General features: G+C 40.8%; 2 protein-coding genes across 2 annotated transcripts in view; one reads left to right on the forward strand and one right to left on the reverse strand.

The window, feature by feature from the left end:
• Positions 1–22,632, reverse strand: part of LOC105683115 (unconventional myosin-IXAa) — a 182,197-nt gene that overhangs the window by 60,969 nt on the left and 98,596 nt on the right. The gene's annotated exons all lie outside the window — the stretch shown is intronic.
• On the forward strand, positions 3,262–22,333 carry LOC105683941 (homeotic protein empty spiracles-like). The gene is made up of 3 exons (XM_012396983.3): positions 3,262–5,062; positions 11,601–11,773; positions 19,942–22,333. The coding sequence occupies exons 1-3, from the start codon at positions 4,159–4,161 to the stop codon at positions 20,164–20,166; spliced, it is 1,302 nt and encodes a 433-aa protein (XP_012252406.2). The 5' UTR covers positions 3,262–4,158; the 3' UTR covers positions 20,167–22,333.

The following is a 22,632-nucleotide window of genomic DNA, read 5'->3' on the forward strand; positions in this document are numbered from 1 at the left end:
ATGGAACAGATCGTACGGGTAGACATAGGTCAATTTTGCACATATACGTGTGTAGGAAGTGCGGCGGAATTCGGACACGTATGTGTGCGAAAATCGTTCGTTGAAAAATCTAACTTCGTATTGTCTAGATCTTTGTGAAAATCGGATACACAGGCGCGGTGAATATGTAGCTGATTCGCAATTCACTTTATTCTACGTGCACTTTTCTTGCAAGATTTTTTTTTTTTATTTTTTTTTCTCAAAAAACCGTTGCAGGATTTCAACGAATGGGCGTTCTTCCGTAATTTTACGGTAGGACTTGGAACAAGTAACCGTTGAACCGCGAGAAGAAGGAGAAATTAGTTTCATCTATGGGAAACTGATTTCCAGCGAATTTTTTTCATGTCTCGCAAACTCAAAAAACGTTGAAGCAGTTTTAACGGTCTTTCCAAAAAAACGGTTTTCATCTGGACCACGTATATGTATCCAGCTTTCATCCTGATTAACGCATTGTGAGATTTGAGAAGAAAACAAATTCGAGAAGAGAAAAAAAAAGGAGATCGAACGAATTATCAAATTTTTCCAAATTTTCGTGTATTCGTAGAATCGCGACTCGCGTCGGAGATATCGTAGATTTATGTACGCGTAACATGGACACGTCGTACATACATTCATACACATATGCGTCAGGAATATGAGCTGGTGTACGTTAGATAAATATAATATGGTGAAGTTGGTGGCGGATTGCCGACTGGCATAGGCCGACAGCCGGAGTGTAGAGCAGCCTTAGGAGCGTTCGCGCATTGGTTAGTTCGTCGAAACGATGTGTGTTCAGTCGCCATGTTGAAATCCCCTCTCCTTTATAAAAACACCTACACACGCGTTACAACCGCCATTGAAACAGGCGATATGTAGGTAGTACCCACCTAATGTTGACCTAACTACCTCGCCTACCGCGAGAATATCACACGCGATACGCGCCGACTGAAAAAACCCGCGCCCGCCGAACGCGTCCACGATCTCGTGGAAACCCCATTTTTACACCCCCTTTTTCATATCACCGGAAAAACGGTAGTTGGAAAAAATTATTCTCTCAAAACTGGTCGAAAAATATTTTTGTTCGGTCGGATATGAAGCGATGAGAACAATTTTCTATTCTCTCGCAGGTTTGACGAGATGTACAGTGAAGGATTCAGATTTTTCCGATCAATTTTCGCTTTCTTCGATTCTTCGGATTTACGAGGAGGAAAAGGAGGAGGAATTTTTGGAGGACGCTTAAAATTTGAGGTACGAAGATATTTGGAGCGCGAATGACAGAGCGGTTTACAATCTGCACGTTCGTTCGACAGGCTTTTCGCAATGAAAAAAAAAAATCAATCAATCGACGTATACCTGACGAATCATCGACGAACGTATTTCGTAGCTATAATCCGAATGTAAATGCGGGTTCAATTATATCCCCGAACAAATTGATCGAGGAAGATCAGGTGCGAATGTATCATAAAATACGCGATACCAATACTTGCACAACCAGCGACAATGATACCGACGTTAATGATGATTGATTGTACGGATATTACAAGTAAGCTTATTCCACGTTTTTTTCTCTCGTCCATTTTTTCCCTGCACTGCAAAGTTTCTTTTTCACTTCTCAACGTTTAGGCACGATTACCCGGAGTCCTGTGAGAAGTGAACCGAAAATAACGATGCAAATTTTCGAATCAAAATCGTCGCGCGATTCGCGGCCGATGTAAGTTTTCATCGTTGGCAGGTAAAAAAATCGACAAAATTTTCATTCGTGACAACGCGCAGGTGAATCCCTCTTCCCACGTACATATATGTATTTTGCAAAAAGGTAATTTTCAAAAATTACACACGTGACGATTTATCAAGTTCCAACCAAGTACCTGAGTATATCAATTAAGTGTGGATGAATACCTATACCCATCGTGTGAAAACATACTTTAAATTCCCACCGTTATATGTTCACACATATTCACTTGGGTACATAAAATATTTGTAACAATCGTATATGGATATATATATTATATGTACCTGCATATGTAAGATGTGTAATAAAGACAAAGGCTAATTCAGTCACGCGTCCATGATGCGGGTAAAAATATATTACAGTATATGTACGATGAAATCTAATTATTAGAAACATTATAATTGCAGGATGTGTATCAATTCCATCGCGCGGCATGTTAATCGTAATGTACGATCGTCGCGCACGTGTAAGTGAAATAATACCGCAGCTGCGTCGAGAGAAGCAAAAAAAAAAAACATCGAAAAAAAGAGATCCAAAAGTTTCTTGTTTTTTTGAAAAAAAAAATTTTTTTCTGCCAACCGAATATCCCTCGATACGAAACGTTACGTCGGAGGTAACGAAAACTTTCCGACGTTTCAATCGCGCCCGACGTGCAGCGATATAATGTTCCGTAATTTTCAGGATCAACACCACCATAAATAATATTTCAACAACCCCCGCTTCGTGATGAATACAGATAACATCGACACTTGTACCTACGTACAATTATATATTTATAAATTGTATATATATATATATATACATATATATACGCGGTGATAATTTAATTGTACGATGAATACAGAGGAGGCGGGCGTGTGCGCGTTGTACAGGTGAATATAAATTGAATGAAAATGAGTAAGAAAAAGCTCTATTCACCGAGCTTTCGTTCTCCATCCCCAAATAGAGTTATTTTCCCACCCGTACGTCGAGTATATCCCCGCGGGTCTGTTTCCCCTCGAGCTTAACGGGGGAGGGGGAGTGGAGTGGGGTGGTGGAAGGGGGAAAAGCTCCCAACTCCCCCTCGAGTCCCAGACGTATTAATTAAACGGCTCATTTTCATGCCGTGGCAAAAAGCGCCCGCGCGAGTCCGACGCCCATCGCGGACTAATGCGGCTCTCCCCCACTGCGCGTTGTTCGTCGTTCGCCAGGTAGACGACGATGGAAATCGCAGGTAAGGGTGGAAATGGAGGGGGATACCGGGGGTTGCCCGGTGCGAAAGGGGCCAATGAAAAATCGCTCGTGGAAATTCTATCGGCGAATGAGCGTCGCCGGTAACGCCCACTTTCTGTCGGGGGCCAGGGCAGCCGAAGTTCTTCCCCCTGAAAAGCTGGTTGTGCCCGGGCAGGGGAATTGCCCTGTCGTGCGGGCAGGCCGATTCAACTGGCGTAGCCGACAGAGACGGGTCTCTCTTGCCGTGTCCCCGACCCGCCCGACGCCCTCTTCCATCCCCACCGCTATGGACAGAGACGTTTAGTCGGGTAATTTTCTCAAACACCATCAAGACCTCAAACCAGAAACATCCGAGAACGGACTGTCCGCCCGTAGTAGCATTTGTTAATAACGTGTGCGGCTAAGGTTTTCATATCGGGTTTTTTTTTTTTTTCAATGGATTTTTCTACGTAATGTGCAGTGTATGTTGGTTGAATTATTCATGTACATAAGCAGGTGATCGATTCGACCGTCCGTCCAGTGTTCGGTGTGCCTCGTTAACGTGGGCGAGAACGTCAGGTCTTTGGGATTTCACGCAAGCCGACCGACAGTTTGAAATCGCGAAAAAAGCGAGCGACGGTGGCAGGACAGTGTTGACCGTCGACGGTCGTCGACTTGTCGTTTTCCTCGTTTCGTTAAACATGCCAGTTGAGTGTACAGTGTTCGAAAGACGGGGTCGTTGCATCGACGACCAGTAGTGGGTCATGGATCTCACGGTTGCTACGAAAAGCGCGCTTCGCTATGTGCGACGATCGGATGACGTAAAAGCTCGTCTGTAGATCAGACAGGTGAAAAGTTTCTTCCGGATCCCGGGGTGAGGACTTTCGATCGGAGTGTTATCAGTTTTCGATTAGGACAACGGTGTGGTTACAGAAATTTTTCGAGACAAGTTCAGAGAGCGCTCGTTTAAGGGGTGGACGAATCGGAGCCAATGGTAGCTTTCGATCGACACGATTCGTTCCAGGATGTAGAACTATCCAGTCAGCGTTCATCCGGGTGCTGGAACCGAATCGTCATCAGAACCCGCGGGCAAACGATGTCCTCGAGCTCGCCGGTCGTTCAGTAGAAAGAAAGGGGACTCTCTTTATCGTTGGATGAAGCTTTGGTAAAACGAGCGATATCCCGTATCTCCGAAACCTGGCAGCGATACCCGTACGATGATGCCGCTCGCCCCGACGCCGATAGTCGCGGTGCCGTCAAAACCGAAAATCGGCTTCAGCATAGACTCCATAGTGGGCGGAGGTCGCGACAACGAGCGTCTGAATCGCTTGCACGATGACCACCATCACCACCGTCATCAGCGCGTCGAACTGGACAGGGACGTCGGCAGTCCCATGGAGGTCGAGGGCTCGGCGTCCCCCGTGCCCGTACGGCAAACCTCCAGACAAATATCCCTTCAATCGCCCGGCGGACATTCCGAGGGTTCCGACAGGCCCGTCTCCAGAAGTTCATCCGTTGAATCTTACCCTACGTCGCGTCACACGCCGTCGCACAACGGTCATCCCTTGGGACTGACTCATCATTTGCAAGAATTTAACAGGACAACCTCCCACAGTCACAGCGGGGGTTCGACACCGAACAACAGTCCGAGTCCGCCGCACCGAATATCGCGCGATTCACCGGTCGGCGGACACCCCCAGCCGCCGCCGGGGGTCGTGAGACCGAGCCCGAACTATCTGGGTCCGCCGCCGGGGGCGGCGGCGGCCGCTGTGGCCGCCGCGGAGCAGTTGAAATCGCTGTACGGACTGCCGGGTGCCGGACACCCCGGAGGCCCGGGTGCCACGCAGGCCGGACAGAACGAGTATCACTCGCAGCAACTGGCCTTGGCCGCAAATTTGGCGGCCGCGCAGCATTTTCAGGCGGCAAATTTGGCCGTCGCCCTGCAGGCTCATCACGGCGCCTCGCCGCACGGTCCGCCGCACGGACCCTACACCCATCCGGGACCTCCGGGAGGACCCCATCCGCCCCCGCATCCCCATCAACCTCCGAGAGACAGCTACCCCCTTTATCCGTGGCTATTGTCGAGGCACGGGAGAATTTTTCCGCACAGGTTTCCCGGGGGTGAGTAATTTTTCGTTTCGGGGCTTCGGAAGGGATGGGAATCGCGGTTTCGAACGGTTGGAGTCGATGTAGAGGAGTGGAGCGGGAATTAATTAGGCTTCGGATACGGCAGATCCGATGCTCGTTGGTTTTCCGATCGTGTCGAAGTTTGCGAAATATATACCGTCACACGGATATACGTCGGAATGAATCGATGGAAAGGAAATAGTTTGAGCGAGCGATTAGAGGCGAGAATTGCTTCAGACTGTCCCCCCCCCCCCCCCCCCACGCGCGCATTGGTATTATAATAATTTAATCCCTAACATTATTGACCGTAATAATTTGATGGAAAAAAAAAATTTATCAGAAGAAAAAGAGAATCGTACAACGACCGAGTATACGCTACGGTTTATATACGTGGAAAACTAGATAACTGGCATTACGAACAATAATTTTTGTAAAACGACGATCACATGGATCGCAGTCTATATTTTCCTATACTTTTTTTTCTCTATATGCAACGACTGTCCTTATGTATATTTAAAATTTACAATCACATATATACACATATATTAAGCCTATACGTATATATGTAAGGCGAGTGCATTACATGGTCTACTTTCTTGACAATTTTATAATAACGCGCGTAAGCGTCCGTTACTCATATATTTATGCGTACGCGATGTCACGGGGTCCAGGTAAATAAATCTACGATATTATGTGCACAATTTTACGTGTACATATATACGTTCAGAGATTAACCGGACGTCATAAAGTACATAATATTAAATTACATAGCCGCCGCAGTCAATGATCGTTATACCAGCGCCGAAGTACATGAAATATATCTTCGCTTATCATTTGGCGTTCCATTATCTAATGTACCCAACGCACATGTTTACACACATCTTCACATACGCACGTACACGTACACACGGAGAATAATAAAAGAAATGTACGTTATATATATTTTTTCCCGAGCATCGTCACTAATCATCTTTGATAAAAAAAAAAAATGCATCCGAAGCTGTCGCTGCTTCCATGTATTTATTCATGTTTTTTTTTTTTATAGATAGGTAATTGCTTCTGGTGTGGCGTATAAAATGTATCTAATGTATGTGCATGTGCATCGTCGCAATAAGCAAATTATTTTTATCCATGGCTGATTAATAACGGACGTTAATAAGCTCTTATATATGTACCGTACAAAGTTATTCCTCTTTTATCGGTCGTTTTATCGGTAAATATATAAAACATAGGTACACGTATACGACACATAACCATATCTGCATAGAACCGTTTATAAATTTCGCTTTTTGCGCGTTTGTTGCAATAAACGATCGTCAAAAATCCGGTGATCGGTAACGCGACGATCGCGAGGGAAAATATTCGATGAAATCCAAGGTATATGAATGAAAATTCCGATCGATGGTGTACACCTCGGATTGTACATATGGAATCGAAATACCATTTGTATTTTACAAGGTGCGCAATAAATGGTATATATATATATGGGTCGTTCGGTTATTTCGGATCGACGGAATATACACGTGTAACCTTTTACGCAGGTACATGTGAAAATGTCCGTAAAATTTATCCAACAATATGGCGTCGGTATGTAATCGCTGTACGGGGGGTTCGCGTAGAGCGTGCATGTACGTTCGACGAAAGACAATTATCATAAATTTGCAGCAATAATCGGTAGCAGTTAGAGATAGCTTAATAAAGATTATAAGCTCCGTTCCAGATCTTAGATAAATATACCTACGGACAAACACGTACGCACGCACAATTCCGTACATGTATTACATTTCCTAACACATGAGCGAGTTACGCGTACGTACGTAGTTTCTCATTCAAAAATCATTGTTACTTACGCACACACGCGAACGCGATTCGTAATACGACTCCATCTTGGCTCGGTGACGTCAGTCCGGCGCTATTTAAATATCATACATAAATAAATTAATTTAATCAACTCTGGTGAAAATTTGTAAACAAATTATTCCGTCCGATGTTGGTTGGATTTTTTTTTCCGATCCTGATTTTTGATCGGACGCGTCCGTCGATTGCGAAAAGGGAAAAATATTTTCCATCGAAATAGCGGCTGTCGCAGCGAATAGCGAAAATCTTTTTTTCGTCTCCATTTTACAGTTGATCTCGTGTGCATCACAATCTCCGCGTATACGCCGTTGCGACCACATAATACTACGGAGTACGTATTTACATAGTAAATAATATTCTGATACCCGCTAATTGCCGTGATAAGAATAATTATATACGTAATACACGATTGCGGCGCAAGTAAGTTGCCGAGGGTCGTTACACATTATGTACTTATATATGTAACGTATATTCACGCGTATAATTCTAGGGTTAGATGAATAAACGTATTCACATGTACGTATAGAGTGTACACCCGTTTCGTTAATTAGTGAACTAATTGTACGAATGTTTAAGATACACTGTGTATTATTCAAATCACAGCGAACGCGAGCGCGAGCAAACTAACTCTCCACCAATGAACGGATGAACTCGAACTTTCCCACAATTATAATTATGATAGTTACATATAAGGTATATATCTATCTCCACTCACATATGTGTACGAAGAATTTATGGGATCCGGATTTCTGATTATCGCATACGAATAGAATATGTGTGTCCGTTTTCTCGTAATTGAGACGCCCCTAATTATTTGAACATTTTTAGGCACAGAATGCGATAACTTATCGGTCCCGTATACCCCCGTAGATTTATGTCGTTCCTCCAGCTTTCAACGTGACAAAAAAAAAAAGAAAAAAAATATTACTCCTGTAATTACCGAACATTCTGCCAATTTTTCGTTTCTTTTTTTTGTAGCAGAAAAATTGAGTTCCCTCATTTATTTAATTTCAACGAATATACCGGAGAATAAAGGACTTTAATTTCGTTCCCAAAATGGAGATGAAATTCTAAACAGACATCGCTTTTTCATAGTTTGCGAAACGCCCTTAATCGCGAACCCGTTTAAATTCAAATCAGACGAGGCGAGGTGATGTTGCATCGTCGATACCGCGTTAGAGGGTTTGAGGTGGTGGGGGGTGGGGGGTGGGGACGGGGGGGAAAGGGGAGGTCGTTCGAAATTTGAATAACGTCGAGTTAACCCCCATATTTCCTGTAATTAATTGACCAGTTTTGTTAGTCCTCAATTATAAACGGATTGATGTAAATTCACGCATGTGCGATATTATATCGATTCGCGTTGAACCGTGTTTCCTGACGTCAACCCCCTGCAGCTAACGGCAATCGCCCGACACATGCGAGTCTCTTACACGCGCGTTCAATGTATGTACGTAACATACTCGGAATACATGTGTACATATTTCCACCCGTCTACGTATATATATATATACATATAACCGTCTAAATTATATTACACTCGCCCGATTTCAGGCTATAACAATGGGAGCCTAAAATAAACGCACTCCGTTTCCTTTTTGGTTTCGGTGTAAGTACGTCATACACACCGCGTTACGCGTCGTTCGTCGAATATCGGGCAATTCGTGTAATTTAATTGAATTAGGTTTTAGCACTGCAATTGTAACGTAAAATTGACGTGCCTAAAGCATCGACCGTTCTCGTAACATTTTTTGTTTCTCATAAAATTTTTCTTTCTTTGAAAATTCTCTCTGTGTACAGAAATTTTTAGAATATAGAAAAACATCCCCCAAAAGTGCTAGGGATACCTGGATTCGAAATTCGATTGAAAAAAAAAATGACCAGCGCGTACGCCGGCAAAAGTGAAACTAACGGAATAATTTTATACGGTACGAATTAAGTGTGCGATTTTTTCGACAGCGACTGTTGTATACTTTTTTTCATACATATATATACTTTTGCACGTATACGTATACATAATATATATAAGTTAACCAGTGGGGGGCACGCGTCAGATTTGACAGAGGATCATCACCGCGTATAAGGATACATATAATAGGCCCTCAGTTTCGTTAACACCCTGCGTCCGTTTTTTCTACCACTTTTTTTTTTATTTCCACTTTTTTTTTTTTTTTTCTACTCAACTAGGTATCCATACGGCGCCGTGGATCGCACGTATTAGTTACACCCGTATTCACCTCGGTCAGATATACGTATAGAAATGTTTTTTTTTTTTTCACGTTCCGCGAGCGCGTTCGCCAATTTTTTGGATCCCCTTTTTTCTATCCGGCTTTCGTACCGACTCCGTTCCACGGTATCTCGATGAACGGCTCGATTCTTTTGTGCAACGATCTTTCACTTTGCCCGCACTTTTTGTATCATTTTTTTTTTTTCTTTTTTCTGTTTTTTTTTTTGCACCCCGAGTCAATTACCTATAGAATATATCGTTGACGTCTTCATACGATCTGCGGGCTACGATCCTTCGACAGTTTATACCTACACACACAATCGCGTACTCGGAGTTAATCAATTTTTCGATTCGATCGTCGCGCGCGAAAAAAGGAAGTGAAAGAAAGGGAAAAAAAAAATGATTATTCCCTCGTTCGGATACGATTTGAATAATCGATTTAATTAATGATCCCGTGCGGATCGCGCGCATGGGCATATATTCATATATATGCGGCGATACGCTCGCTTACTAATCACACCTAATCAATATCACGAATATAATTTGTCGCCCGAGAGAAACGTGGATTAAATTATTAGCGCGATTAATTGAGACGTGATTTTTTTCTCGTTTCCGTTTATACGGATATAGGTACGCGCGGACGAGATCGAAAATTGAATTTCGCAAAATTATCGATATCCACTTACGAATCGAGCGATAGTAGGTGCGATGCGCAGGTAATTAATTCTCATTAGACACGTACGTATGATGACGAACGACGAAAATAGTTTTTTTTTGTCAGCGAGGTGTATTTGCAATAATTTTCTGTTACACGATCAAAAATTTTTAGTACATTTATACAGCCGTAAATATACGTATATATATATATCGGTCGTATGCGTGCTAATTGGAATTTCAAATTTCAATTGCGTCAAATTATTCATTTATAATATCAGACATCGTAATAATTCTTAAGTGGGTGTAATTTATATGGAATTAATAATTGATACGTGTACGGAGTGAATAATGGATCGTTGATTTATTAATGTGAAACAAAATGGCGTGTTGCGTTCTGTCATAATATACTACTTGCGTAACAATTATTAGATTGGCTATGTAAGTATCAAAAAAAAAAAAAAATACGATATAATCCGGATGTGCATCATGTACCAGGCATTCCATGCCGAATTCGCACCTGTTTCGAATATTTTATCCGAAAAAATTGTTTTTTCCTTCTTTATTCTTTGAAAAAATTCGAACTGCAACAAAACTACGAGGGACGGGGGAAAAAGATGAAACTGTAAAAAATCAGGATCGCAATATTTTCGAAATTAATGGAAATCAATGATTGGCGAGAAAAAATGCCTCGTTGCCTGCATAACGTTAGCGAAGACCCGTCAAAGTGTTTCGAGACTAGCGTTATGAATTTTTAAAAATTAATCAACACTTCGCGGTGATTATCGATTGTTGATTTGTTCGTAACAACAGATTCAGTTTCGTATCATTGAATTATTGGCTTTTTTTTCTTCCTCATAATTTCAAGTCGCTCCGAGGCACCTGAGCTGCGCGAGCCAGATCGTTTTATACGTATATCCCGCACCCTTTCGAACGCTCGAACATAGGACTACACAGATTCGTACACATGGCACACAAGCCTGCTACGGTAATTACCGGTAATTACCGGGGTCAAGTTTCGAACCCGCAACGCATTTTTTCTTTTTTCTTTTTTTTTTATTCTTTCTCTTTTTCGCAGGCTAAGGCCCAAGGCGAATGATCTAGGAAGTTACAGAATTCCGTATAAAGTAAAGCTGAAAAATTATGTACAAAAATTTATCTACATGAAAATTCTATGTAATATATAATCGGCTGTGTACGTTATTTATACACCCATTCCAGTCTGGGGAATCGGTCGCCGAAAAAGTTGCGGAAAATAATCGAATTAGATAGAACGAAATTCATTCACTCGGGTATATCTGAATGTTGGCTCAATTCGATCGCATGCCAAGGAGGTAGCCGTGGATTCGAACAAAAAAATATGCACATAGAAAAGTTTCGCAAACAATTGTACGATCGGATCGCGGTACGTTGTACCGCTAAAAAAACATCAAAGAATACAAATCGCATGGCAAATATTTGCAAGGTTCTTCGTCCACGTACCTATTTATTCCGCATGTGTACCGGTCATCGATACGCAGGTGTGTTTCAAATCGATAAAAAGCGACGCGATTCTATGTGCTTTGCGGAAATGTCAAAGCAAATATTTTGTCAATTATCGTTAGGCTAATATATAATGTATATATTTTCCGCGTACGATGTCCACGATGTTTGCCGATAGTTGCGGTAAATGAAAAGAAGAAAAAAAATTAATTTCCAAGACTTCGAATATTCGCTGTACATACCTTTGAACGCGAATCGAACGACCGATCGTCTGGATATTCGATTTACTTTATCTTCCGTCTCCTTGTTTTGCAGGACCAGATATCCCGGGTTTTCTCTTACAACCGTTCAGAAAACCGAAAAGGATCAGAACGGCGTTCAGTCCCAGTCAACTTTTGAAACTGGAGCACGCTTTCGAAAAAAATCACTACGTCGTTGGAGCCGAGAGGAAACAATTGGCCCAAGCCTTGTCGCTGACGGAAACTCAGGTGAGCGAAATATTAATTGATAATTAAAACGCGCTGACTAATCCGAGAGATGAAAAAAGGAACCGAATAAAATTTTGATCTTATGAAAATAGTGGAGAGAATCGGGAGAAGCGTAAAATCAAAATATGATGCAGCGAACTCTCCTCACCGTCGCATGTACATGTTAATCCCGTACCTGTATACACGCGCTTACGTACGTACAGTACACGTAGAATAAATAACGCCACGGTAGTAGGGTATACGTGTGCGCAATGTATAATAATTTAATGCAACTGCAGCGTGCAGTTGATAATTGCTACGATTTATGCACATGTTGTGCAGTTATTCATCCGATACCGACGTGTCTCTTAATTAATCAACCCGGTTCCGTAGAATTTAACGAAGTATAATAAACCAACGTGAATATACCATACGTTCGACTATCCACCGTGTATAATCTATACGTATATAATATAATCTTACCGATAATTATATTGCGAAGGTTCGATATTATTTATCGATGTGTAACATAATAAGTTTCGTGCGAAATTTTTCAGTTAGAAAAAAAAACAAAAAAAAAAACATCTTTTCAATTCCAACCATTTTCGTGCCGTACTGATACTACGGGTAATGAATTCATCGATCACATCATCGTCTAAATATGATATAGATAATATGTTAATTATGATTTCAATTAATTATTGAGAACTAAATAACTATAATTCTATTATAAAAGGCCGTTGCATATTTGTTTGTGCACGGGTCGATTGGACTTTGCGAAATGAGTGAATCCTGCTGCTGAACGGCGATGACATTTCATTCGTTTGCTGATTAATTGGGAGATTGATATTCAAATTTTTAGAAATGTCAGCCAAATGCTACGATTTATGGTTTTTCAAATTAAATAAAAAATTGCCGAGCCAAATAAACGTCTTAGATTTTCTCAAAATTGAGGCCAGAATTTGGCATTCTTTTTGTTGAAGACTCTTTATAGTATTCTGGAATATTTTGATCATGGAAATCTGAATTCGAGAGCCAAATTGATCTGTTGATGATATTAATCGAGTTATTGCAAATTTTTCACTTTTTGGAGCAGAAAAATTGATATATCTCGACGAGAAAAATTCGTAGCTCAATTTGATCGACGGATTCGTGTTCCTGGGGTCAAAATACGTAAGAAAAGTGTCCTGCAATCGATTTTAAGATATAAAAAATTTTGCCCAAAATTTGAAAATTTTCTCAGGGGTTCGAACCCGTGAAGTTTTTTTTAATTTTTAGATAAAAAATCAACATTTTTTTTTCAACGGATTTTATATGATATTCTCATGTAATTTGATCTCAGGAATCCGAATCTGAAAGCCAAATTGGTCTATCTGTGAAATTGATCGAGTTATCGCCAATTTTTCGCATTTCGGAACAGAAATATCGATATACTTCGATGGGAAAATTTTTTACAGCGTCGCAAAAAAACTCCTGACATGCGTGTGAACGATGATGATGTGAAATCTATGAAAAAATTGCGGGACAAAAATTCAAACGACGAATGAAAGAAAATGCAATGCCGGTGTGTTCGAAATTTGATCAAAGTATTCGAAAAAAAAAAGCATTTTTTTCAGTACGAAAATTATACGTATTTTATAACACCGATTTTCGAGTCACGTGAAGACAAAATTAACGATCGAAAAGAAGGGAAGAAACAAAGTTCGAAACGCGTGTCGCCGAGTGGCAGTAGGACGAAATATAAAAATGGAAACAAGGGGGCAGAATCGTGAGCTGGGAGGAGCGGATTAATTGTCAAGAGGGGAAAGGGGGGATCGAACGACAAAAAAGGTGGGGAATAAAAAAGAAAGGAGTAGGGAATAAATGGAGGGGAAGAACAGACGTGAGGAGCAGCAATTAAATTCAGGGGCGAGAGTTTCGAGTGCGCGCGCAATTCCACAAGATTCCACCATTTTGGTCTGCACACTTGAAAAACGTTCGCGTTACACTCGCGCGTACACCTACGAAATTGTACAATCATTCGTAATTATCTTTTTCTCTCATTCATTTTTTTCGGCAATATTTCGATGTCGAAAGTCGGCCGGAAATGCGGGTGCGATCCGAACATGAATAAATCTTATTCGGGAAACTGTAATTTTCCAATTTTTCGCTCTAGGATTTTCGATTCTCACGATTCTCGACAATTTTCCGACAATCGATTCCAAACTTCTTCGGCAATTAAATCAAAGTCACGTATACACGTACAGCGATAGGTCATCTGTGTAAATCACGAATAGGTGTATATACGCGTGGAATAAAGTAGGTTCATAAAGACATAGGTGGGTATACGAGTGGTCGATTACTCTGCGGATTAAGCTCGTAATTCGCCTGGGTTGTTGTTTTTTTTTTTCTTTTTTTTTTTTTTTTCTTTTTCAACGTCGTTCGAATCAAGAGCGCCGGTAGCTCGAGAGGAGAGCGCGCCGCGGCGGCCGCATGTGCAACGCGGTCGGGTAGCAACCGGCGGTTAGAAATTATTGCGAGCGAATATAATTAACGATTCCGTAGGTTGAATTAGCGCGATTGGCGCACAATCGTCGTCGGCATATTGTAAAATGTACGCAAAATCGTCGCCGCCAATACCGCGGAGAGTAATTAACCCCGAAGCGCGCGTTCGAGCGCGCGCTTGTGACTCCGCCACCTGCGCCCGCGAAGCGGCCGGTAGAAAAAGAAAAAAAAAACAAAAATTAATTAAGAAAGAAAAATTATCGTACACCTCCTCGCGTTACGCCGAACAAAAGCCGTGCGATAATCTTCAAAGGAGGCAATCACAATTCACCGCCATTTTTTTACAATTTTCTATCGAAACGCTCGATCGCGGAAATTAGTCGAGTAAATTGAAAACTGAGTAACGAAAAATTAATAACATGATTATTAGAAACCTAATAACGCCGCTAATCTAACCGAAGCCCGGTTATTGCGGACGTGATCGTTTTTACAAGCGACAATTGTATCGTTATTATTTATCGCAAAACCGAACGCGTGGATCGTGGTCATTCAGGTGCTCGAAGTTAGTTGCAGCCTATTAAAACCTTCCGCGTATTATATGTATATATACGATCTCGCTTTAATTCATTACCGGATAAAACTCGCCTAATGCGGAAAAACAATCCGAACGATCCTTCGCGATAATTAGTAACCGGGTATACACACCTGATGAAAACGATTTTAAAATCGCGTCGATTATTTTTTCGATAATTTCCGTCTGCGACAAATGAAACGAAAAAAATTATCTCACCGTCTACCCTATAATTTTCGTCGTTCCAAATTCAACGATTGATTTTTCCTTTTTTTTTTTCCGCCTCTCGAATCGCTCCGATTTTCCCCAGTTTTCCGTTATAGTCTCAGCTCTGCACGGCGAGTGTGTCCTTTTTTACTTTAATTTTTCCCCGCCACGTTAGAGTCGTATAAAGTTTTATTGAATCTCGGTATCGCGGTGATTGGATTTTTCTTCGAAACTCGAATATCGCGAATGCGCGTATAAATTTTATGTACTTTTTATGCCCGTATAATGGAGAGGCGAACGCTGTACGCCGGTGCAGCTTAATAATAATATAATATATACATACATATATATATACATATTATCGATGTAAGCAAACAGCTAATCGCATTACGGGCTTTAGTTATCATTGATCGCGCGCGTGGGAATTAGTCCGCCAACCTACATACCCTGTGGAATATTAGGTATTAAATGGATACGAAGATTTTTCGGCGAAGGTATAATTTACGCGGATGCGCGAGACCCCGAGAGAAACCTTATCGCAAAGGAAATTGATCATCCTTGGAGAAATATTACATCGGATCATCGACGATCGTTCGACTAATTTCAGTTGAATTATGCCCAAAGAGTATTACGAGATAACCTATATTACGTACGAATATATACATAATACACACACACACACACATATGCGTAACCTTATGTGCACGCCACTATCTTCGTATCAGTAATATATTACGTTTATCTAATTAATGACTTAGGCAATGTAATGCGGAGAATAATAAGACGCAAACACAATTAGCGCAATATATATAACGCCGGTTACATAGACACATACCTACGTACGGTGTACATAACCAGTAGCCAACACGATACATAAAAAGGCAACGCGTGTATTTATATTTTAGTCGTACGTACTAATTTTTTTCTTTTTTTATTTCTTCATCCTGGACAGGATCATTTGATTATCGATGAACCGAAAACGACTGAAAAGGTGGGGAAAATGGGGTTTAAAAATTGCCGGACGTTTGTCGCGTTTGGTTTAGTTTTTTTTTTTTTTTTTCAATTTTTTTTTCATCTTCAATTTTTATTTTCTCCTTTTGTAAGCGGTGGCTTTCGATAGTTAAAATTCCGTGGTCGTAAATCGCGTTGTCACTATGCGTCAACCCTATAATACGTACCCCTCGTGAATACCGATCGATGCAGCAATCCTTATGTATATTAATAGAATCTGATGCGTATTATGAACGTACACAATTTATAGACGTTTTACATGTAGGTGGGTGTGTGCGCTGTACCGTATGCGTATATATATATATATATATATATATATGGTACACGGTCCCCGTCTACGCGAAGAGGAAGTTGAGGAAAATAAAAAATGTGGAACATTTCGCGATTTTTGAAGAAGAAAAAAAAAATTGTATTTTGAGTGTTTTTTTTTTTTGTTTGTTTTTTTTCGTCCATCGAAGATTTGAAATAACATAGGCGAAGGCGTTGAAACGATATTGTGTAATTCGAAGGAAATTGTGTTCACTTCGATTTCTATATATCGTAACGTCCTATCAAAATATCAACGTATAAGATTCTCGGTCCCGCGCGGTCTCTTGCGACTCTAATAGGATGTCGTTTCATATTTCGTAATAACACGGAGCCGTGTATATAACATTTATATATATATATATATATATATTTATTTGTATGTATCCATATACTCTCTCATACACCAGACACGATACGGATAAACGTATACCTATACCCCGTAAAATACACCTCTGTACGTAAGCCGGGCTTTTTTTGATGGGTTGAAAATTTCTCATCTCGATACATATACACATATTGTATATAAACGGGTGTGCGTACACCGGGTCACATATATTGCGGATATACGGTTATACGAGGATATAACACGGCGAAACTTTGATCCCCCGACCGGGTGTTTGCCGCGGCAATATCACCTCGTCGATCAAAAAATAATATCGTTGGTTTATTTAGCGGGACGTTTTCGTCGCCAGCGCTCGTTTTCTCGTCGTACGGTTCGTACGTCGACGGGACGTTTTCGTCCACATAATACGACGATCGAAGGGCGAAGCTATACGCGTCGGTAGAAAAATCGGGTCCACGTATTGTACGTACGGTACGGTACGTACGGTACGTACATCGCGAATATCCGTGGAATCTGGCGATGTGTTAAAAATATAGTTTACGGAGCGTGTGACGCGGCTGATGTTCGGGGATTAAAACACGTACGTTCGGGATACGTGGTCGCAGGATTTCACGAATAAACTCGACAAATTTTCAATCGTTGATTCATCGCGCGTGTCCTTCCCGCGTGTTTAAATTCCTTCGCGCGATAACGAAGTCGGGACGATAATCTCGGTTTTTTCGCCAACTCGGGTATTCAAATTCGGGGATGACAATAAAGCGACCCACATTTTAAGCAACCCTTTTTTCCGGATCGATTTTCAAACGCTCGTAACTTTTTCAAAAATGCGATTGGAAGGATGAAATTTTTACCAAAATGAAGCTTGAAACTTCCGCTTTCGGACACGCGAGATAGAAAAAAAATCATCCGATTTTTTCTTTCCGGTGAGACGCTCCGAAACGATCGACGCGCGAATTCACTTTTCACGAGTGAGGAGACTTGAAGGTACTATTCCGATAAATGGAGATCGTTTCTTCGACTCTTTCTTCGTGCGTCGAAACGGTGTACAGCATCCGTTACGTGTACATAGTTTGCTGCCCGCTATGTACACGTACATACGAATATATATAAATTAGTATATATGAAACAAACGCGATCGCCGTCTAGACCGGTGATATGCTAATATAATGCAGTCTTTGCGGGTAACGATACCGCGACATTTACGGTGAATTCACCGTTATTTATGGTTTCTATAATTCACCGTATATTATAACCGCGTGATCGTAGGTAAAATACGGTGGATGAGGTGTGTGTGCGCGCGCGTACAACGCCGTTTATACATCGACAATCGGTTTCATGGTATAAATGAAAAAATTTTACCTCCAATTCTGTCAACGCGTTCGCCGCGCAACGACGCGATATTTATTACACTCCATGTAGGCACAGGAGAGAACGTTTACATACATACACGTGCACAATACACCGGTCATGTTTTTATTTCAGTGAAAAAACCTTACGTGGCTCCGATGAAAAACGGCGATCGATAATCGTCGTTCGATTAACTCTAATTATTATTTATCCTCGAAAACCATGAATTTTCTCGAAAAGAAACATGGCCGATTTTTCGTCGCTGCAACGTACACGTGAGCGCAGAACGATTACCGCGCTGAATCGAAGCGAGATATATATATATATATATATATATATATTTTATTGTCGTCTATTTCCGGCTCGCGTTGATTCGTGCCATTTAATCGTTTTAATCGGGTTTCCTCTTCGCAGCTTCCCATTTGGTAATATCAACCCCCTCCCCCCACCCCCCCGGTGCGTTTCGCGTACAGGGGAGATCTCTCTCTGTGTCCGGGGTTGTCATGGATACGCCGCGTTCTCATTTCTGATTCGTCGAAATCCGCCCGGCGTAGAGGGGTTCCGCCGGTGTCGGGGATCAAATCTATGTACACTGGCTACGTACGTGCGACACCCCGATCTGTGTAGGTAAACCCGTTGCCGATAGTCCACCTAATACCGAGGAGATGATGGAACAGCTCGAACGGGGGGGGGGAGGGGGGCTGTGCTTTATGATCGCCCGGGGATTATGTACCGGATTTAACCCACCCTATCGACCAAACTCTTCTCCCTTCGAGGCCCGATTTAGAGCGAGATTCGTCCGAATCGTATGTACCGATCGTTTTTACACGCCTTTTTCGAACTCCGTTGTAACGCGAGCTAAGAAAATTTCCGTGCGAGATTTTCAAAATATCAACATTATCCCTCTGGATGAGAAATATCGGAGACGAAAAATTTTCAACGTAGAAAGTCAACCCCCTTACGGATATTTCGGATCGCGAGCGCTTCGCGTCGTTCGAACGTCGTTACGGGCGAGTAGCGATTCGTGGCGGAAAAAGCAACCCTTTAATCCCATTCGAAGAATAGGGAAATGTGTACCCCCGAGCACAACGGGCCGAATAATACTGCAGATTTTCCACTTTGATAATTCCCTGTGTACATTATAAGCGCAACGGTGTATATATATATATACATATACATATAATGGCCACGAGATCCCGGTGATGCGCCCTTAAATTTCACCCCACGATTTACTGCAGTCAATTCCATAACAATCAACCCTGTCTATACACCCGTTGAATACCTCGGACGGGGGGCGGGGGGGAAAAAGCGCATCCCCTTCTTTCCGTTAAACTGAAGGGTATTTCACGGATCTTAGGGTACATTGTAACCGGAAACCCTTGTTTAGGGGATCATCTCCCTTTTCGCTCGATGCGAAACCTCCGAACCCATTTAAGCGTACGCGTATATAAGGTACACAACTGATTCGTTCAGTTAGTCGAACGAACGAATTGCTTACCGATGGTTGGCGTGCGACGGCCTATTCCGGGGGTTATCTTCGCTGAGAGGTTGTAACTAGTTGCCACTTAATTTGCGCCGAACCCTCGACGCGCGATTCTTTTGCGGGGTATAATAACAATAATAATATTATTCACGGCACGGGGATTTCCCCCCCGTGCCAACGTACGCGCGCGATCTCATGGGGGTTCGTTTCGCCCTCCCTCGAAATCACCACCGGTCCAACCGGTATCCGCGTTCCGCTTACGGGGGGGAGGGGAGGAAAAAGAAAAAGAAGAAGTAGAAAAAAAAAAAAAAAAGAAAAGGGGCGAATCGTAATGGCGGACGGAATTTTCGTCGCCCGATATCGCGATGCCCCGGAAATTTTTCTCATCCCTCGACTAAATTTGGCTCGTTTTTTTTTTTCCGCTCGTTTTCCAGGTGAAGGTGTGGTTTCAGAACCGGAGAACGAAGCACAAGAGAATGCAGCAGGAGGAGGAAGCTAAAGCGCAGCAACAATCGGGCGGCGGTAACGGTAATAACGGTGCGAATAAAAACACCCATCATGTAAGTAAATGGCAACAAGAGACCGGCGATTACCACCAAGACGAGGACGAGCACATCGACCCCGAAGCGGACGAATGTTCAAGCGGTTCCGAAGCGTAGCTGGACATTCTGCGTCTGGATTAAACGAACGATCCGGGGAAATGATGCGAAACTCGTTTTTTTTTTTCTCCGTCCGAAGCGAAAATCTCTACACAAAAACGCCGCGCGATCCGATTCGGTTTTTCTGAAATTTTTCTCCGTCATTTTTCAACGACGAAGAATCGAAAAGAAGAAGAAGGAGAGCGAACGTGAATTAATTATTCGCGGTGTCGTCGATAGTTCCTTAAAACATCGTCGCGACGATCGGCGCAAATTGTTAAAAATAAAATCATGAGCGTAATTCCGTAGAGTGGAGGGACAATTGGGGTGTGCAAAGGAAGAGGACGACGCCCTCCCGAAAATATCGGACAAACTTTTCCGACGTTTTTCATCGTCCCGTGAGTATATATATATAATATATATATATGATAAAGAATTAAATGGTAAAAGATGAACAACGCGAAGCTAAATGATCGCGTGTTTCCGCCGGAAATGGTGACTCCCCGCGGACCAGAGACGAAATAGTATAATGATTATACGTCCCTCGCGGAAAAGATATAAAAAGAAAAAAAAAAAAAAACAAAGTTTAAAAATCTACGATATTATCTGGTATGCGGTCTCGAATTTTTTTGCGTCCCAGGACGCGGGCTGCGTAAAAAAAAATGTCGGCGAGGACCTCCGCGTCTTCGCGATAACGAGACGAAAAATGAAAAAAAATTACGACGAAGTATAAACTGTGAAATGAAAAAAAAACAAAAAAATGGACGAACAATTTCGCGATCCGAAAATCGACCTCGTCGATTCCGATTTTGCGGTACGCCGTTTTAAATTATTATTAAATTAATGAATAAATGAATATAAATACCTATTAAATATATTAAACTGAATAGTAGTCGTTTTAAAATATACACACATATTGATACGATATCTTGCCATGTTTTTTTCGCCATAATTTAAAAATTTTCAAAACCATCAAAAAATGAAGGGAGATCATTTAACTCGTGAAACTTTTGACGAAAATTGAATCGAATCGAAGAAGAAGCAAAATAGAAATCAAAATTGCAAACGAATACCCTGATTTAATTGAATATATTTAAACGATGCGTGGGTGTATTAACGATATTATTGTAAATAGTTATAAATATTACGAACACACGAATCTATACATGATAAATATAAAAAGAAAAGGAAAAAAACGAAACAAACATATTGAATATTATATGAACTGTGAGTGCCAAACTTAATACTTTAAACCCAGTGTACCAGATATGTATAATTTATAAGTTAATTATTGTTAATTTAAATTGTAACAGTATTCTTTAATGTTATTAGTATTATTATCATTATTATGATCAACATCAATATTATTTTTATTTGTATATCATTATCATTATTATTATTATTATTATTATTCGATGTCTGAGATGTACTAAATTAAATTATTAGAAAACGATGATCGTTCGAAAGCCAAAAATAATATTGATTGGGGAATATATTATATTAGGTGTGCAGTATATAAGGTATATATTGTGACTTTTTTCATACATATGCACGACGTATATACATTTACTTACGAGTATACAGGGCAGTTTCCGGTCCACGATTCACATCGAATATAAGTGTACCTCGTTTAGGCCTAATTTTGACCGATTTTCGTTGTAATTTTTCATTCATAGCAAAATTCATTCGTCAATCAATTTCAACCTCGTCGATTGATTAACGTCAGCGATATGTGAATTGGTAAAAATTTTTGCCAAATTATTATTAATGAAATAGAAAATCGCAACGTACGCTTCAAATATGGCCTATAATTAGCCGCAATTATATACGGGACCGGTGATTTCTCTGTAGCAAAAAATACGCAGATGTATATACGCGTATTTGTATGTGGTATGTATATATATATATAAACTTATATATGAGAAATTATATGTATATATATATATCATACATATGAATAATATGTGTGTGTAATGTATGCTGATTACGACCCTACGATATAATATATCTATAAATAATATTTACAACTATTCCGATCTTTATATATTGCGGTAAATGATAACGAATATATATAATTTATTGTATATAATTTGTAAATAATAAATGTGATTTCACTCGACGTACGAAGTATGTATATACATGTATATGTATACGTATATATATACAAATACAAATAATATTAAAAATATATTTGAAACAATTAAGAAAAAAAAAAAAAAAAAATCAATTATTAGACAATTGTAATTATCATCTCATCATTATCATTAAATATATATATATATATTATATATATTTAGAAAAAGAAATCGAACGATATTAGGAAATAAAGAAAGCGAGACAGAAGTAAAAATAATCGAGTGCAAAAAATAGAATTTCCAAATTTTTTCTTATTAATTGTTTTGAATTTAAATCAATCAAAAAACGGGTTATCGATGGAACGACGCGACGATCTTATGGTACGAGTATCGTAACGACGATTCTAAATTT

This window comes from Athalia rosae, chromosome 7 (assembly GCF_917208135.1).
Source record: "Athalia rosae chromosome 7, iyAthRosa1.1, whole genome shotgun sequence".
Taxonomy (NCBI): Eukaryota; Metazoa; Arthropoda; class Insecta; order Hymenoptera; family Athaliidae; genus Athalia; species Athalia rosae.

What these genes read in the sequence shown, in the direction of transcription:
- LOC105683941 (XM_012396983.3), top strand. Translation starts at nt 4,159, where the DNA reads ATGATGCCGCTCGCCCCGACGCCGATAGTCGCGGTGCCGTCAAAACCG. An exon ending in TCCGCACAGGTTTCCCGGGG is followed by an intron (nt 5,063 to 11,600) that starts GTGAGTAATTTT and finishes CTTGTTTTGCAG; the next exon opens with GACCAGATATCCCGGGTTTT. An exon ending in TGTCGCTGACGGAAACTCAG is followed by an intron (nt 11,774 to 19,941) that starts GTGAGCGAAATA and finishes CTCGTTTTCCAG; the next exon opens with GTGAAGGTGTGGTTTCAGAA.